Source organism: Portunus trituberculatus, chromosome 46 (assembly GCF_017591435.1).
Source record: "Portunus trituberculatus isolate SZX2019 chromosome 46, ASM1759143v1, whole genome shotgun sequence".
Lineage (NCBI taxonomy): Eukaryota > Metazoa > Arthropoda > Malacostraca > Decapoda > Portunidae > Portunus > Portunus trituberculatus.
In genome coordinates, this window is record NC_059300.1 from 22,765,049 (window position 1) to 22,767,548 (window position 2,500).

A 2,500-nucleotide genomic window follows, 5' to 3' on the forward strand; every position below is an offset into this window, starting at 1 on the left:
TATATATATATATATATATATATATATATATATATATATATATATATATATATATATATATATATATATATATATATATATATATATATATATATATATATATATATATATATATATATATATATATATATATATATATATATATATATATATATATATATATATATATATATATATATATATATATATATATATATATATATAAATTGGGACTGAAGAGAATAAACTATTTCATGATTCATCCGTCGATAAAAAAAAAAAAAACTACAATCTTAATGATAACGTTCATCTCCACCCTCCCACGTACTGTAGATAACACCTCTTCCTCGATTACTATCTTTTTTCATCTCTATATTGGCAGAGAGAGAGAGAGAGAGAGAGAGAGAGAGTCACTATTGGAGAATGTAGCGTCACGTCCTTCCCTCGATATCAGTTACCAAACCACCGGCAGATATCGTAACATGAAATTTTCCTTCTATATAAGTTTGTATATTTTCATAGCTTTATTTTACCGGTTTCATTAGTTTACCATCAAATTACAACTAGGAGTGTATGGAAATAAGGATGGGCTAGCCCTTAGTTCTCCTAGACTCCATTTCACTGCCTCTCTCACAAACCACCACCACCCTCACCACCGGCTCATCCTCTCCCTCCCTCCCTCTGACCTTAGCACCCACCGACCCAAAACTTCAACCTTCACAAAAGACCGCACTTTCTAATTTTCTCCGCAAGCACGACTCTGCACTAACGACCAAAAGCCAACTTGAAAACCGGAATGATTAGCGAACTCCTGCACCTTCCATCTTGAAATTCCAACAGAAGCTACTATATTCCTCACACGCAGCAAGCAGACAAGAACTCCCCATAGCAAACATTGCGTCACGAGGCTCTCAGTCATGCGTCACCCCCCACCGCTCGCTCTCTCCTCCACGCTGGTCTGCTCGGCTCCCCCACCCCCCCGGAAACCCTCCCGCCCTCTTCTCTACCTCTCTGCGCCTCATCGCTCTTCACTCCATCCCCTCCTGCCTGCTTCTTTCTCTCCCTCTAGTCTCCACAAACCGTTCATTCCTCTCCCTCCCCCTCGCTCACTCAGTAACGGACTTTTGATAAGTTTAAAATTCCATCCTACCTCAAGCTAGTGAAACCAGAGTAATAAATGTAATCATACAAGAAACTTCAAATAAATACTTGAACTTATAACTCACGGCTACATTAAACAGGCAAATATCAAGTTTCTACTGGTGGTTATTGGAGACAGCGGGGAAAGAACCAGAATGAAGTGGAAATACAACGATATCCCACACTATAAGCCTAAATATGCCTATACTGGCTTGACAACTTTTCATATAACCGCAGAATGGAAGGATTATGCAAGAACACACCCTAATTAAGAATTGAATATCAGAGGCAAGTTATGTATGACTTGAAACTGACTTTCGTAACTAAAAAAAAGCAAAAAAGGAAGAAACCCTATACATCATATATATATATATATAAACCATCCTATTACCACCCACAGTATTAATGGGAGGGAATTACAGGTAAAGCCGCAGCCACAGACAAGGGAGGGCTCACGTGGCGCCAAGGAGCGGTAGGTGGCGGGGCGGCAGACAGCGGCAGCCTCCCAAGTGCCGGGTGGTGGTGGTGGTGATGGTGGCGGCGGAGAGGCTCAGGGGCCCGCGAGGGGTGGCCGCTGAACTTTGCCCACACCCATATCTTTTATAATCCTCAAACTCCACTAACTATACCACCCATGCAAGCCCAAGTCTGCAGCATCACCGCCCTGCACCCTGGCCGCCGTGCTGTCTCTGAGTAGTAAGATAATGCGGGGGAGAGGGTGTGACATTCATCGCCGGCATTCAAACTGACGGCATTTGAAAGTGGATCATGTTTAGTGGATCAATACTTGTTTGGCGAGCCGCACACTGTCTCCCTGCATCTCAACAAAAACTATGAGGCAAATTCTACAAGCCTGTACTTACCATGTTGGTGGATTTTTGGTAAAGTTGAAATAGAAGAACTTTGAGTTGAACCCTCTCACAGGACCTTCGTGTGGTGTTCCCGCGATTGGCCTGCGCGCCACGGCGTTCACCCGTTTATATACCCTCGGTTCCAGCCTCCGCGCATGCGCCTTAGCGTTAGTGCACATCTTTCACAAGATTTTTTTGGTTTTACTTTATTTTTATAAAGACTCAATAAGATGCGACATGCTTGTATTCTATGTAGATATATCATTACTTATAATAAGTTAAATTTCATCCTCCTGTCATTACTTGTTATTTGTGAAAGCACACGTCAAAATGATGACATGTTCCGTTTCTTAGATGTCACGTCACGCTGGTATTTCCATGAACATATGAAGTTTCCAGGAAGGTAGAGGCATGTTATCATAACTATAACAAGTTATTTTCAAAGACTAAACAATGATGTCATCTATTTCAAGCCATTGATAATAAGAATATACTAACGTAACCCGAGTTCACAAACTAGATAAGAAAAA

At 40.9% G+C, this 2,500-nt stretch overlaps 1 protein-coding gene across 1 annotated transcript in view; it reads right to left on the reverse strand.

The window, feature by feature from the left end:
- The window catches only part of LOC123519988 (tubulin alpha-1 chain), a 9,457-nt gene that overhangs the window by 6,840 nt on the left and 117 nt on the right, over positions 1 to 2,500 (reverse strand). Inside the window, exon 1 of the mRNA XM_045281753.1 lies at positions 1,983 to 2,500. This exon is cut by the window's right edge and continues 117 nt beyond it. Within this exon, the coding sequence (XP_045137688.1) occupies positions 1,983 to 1,985 (3 nt within the window). The 5' untranslated portion in view covers positions 1,986 to 2,500. The remainder of the gene's footprint in view (positions 1 to 1,982) is intronic.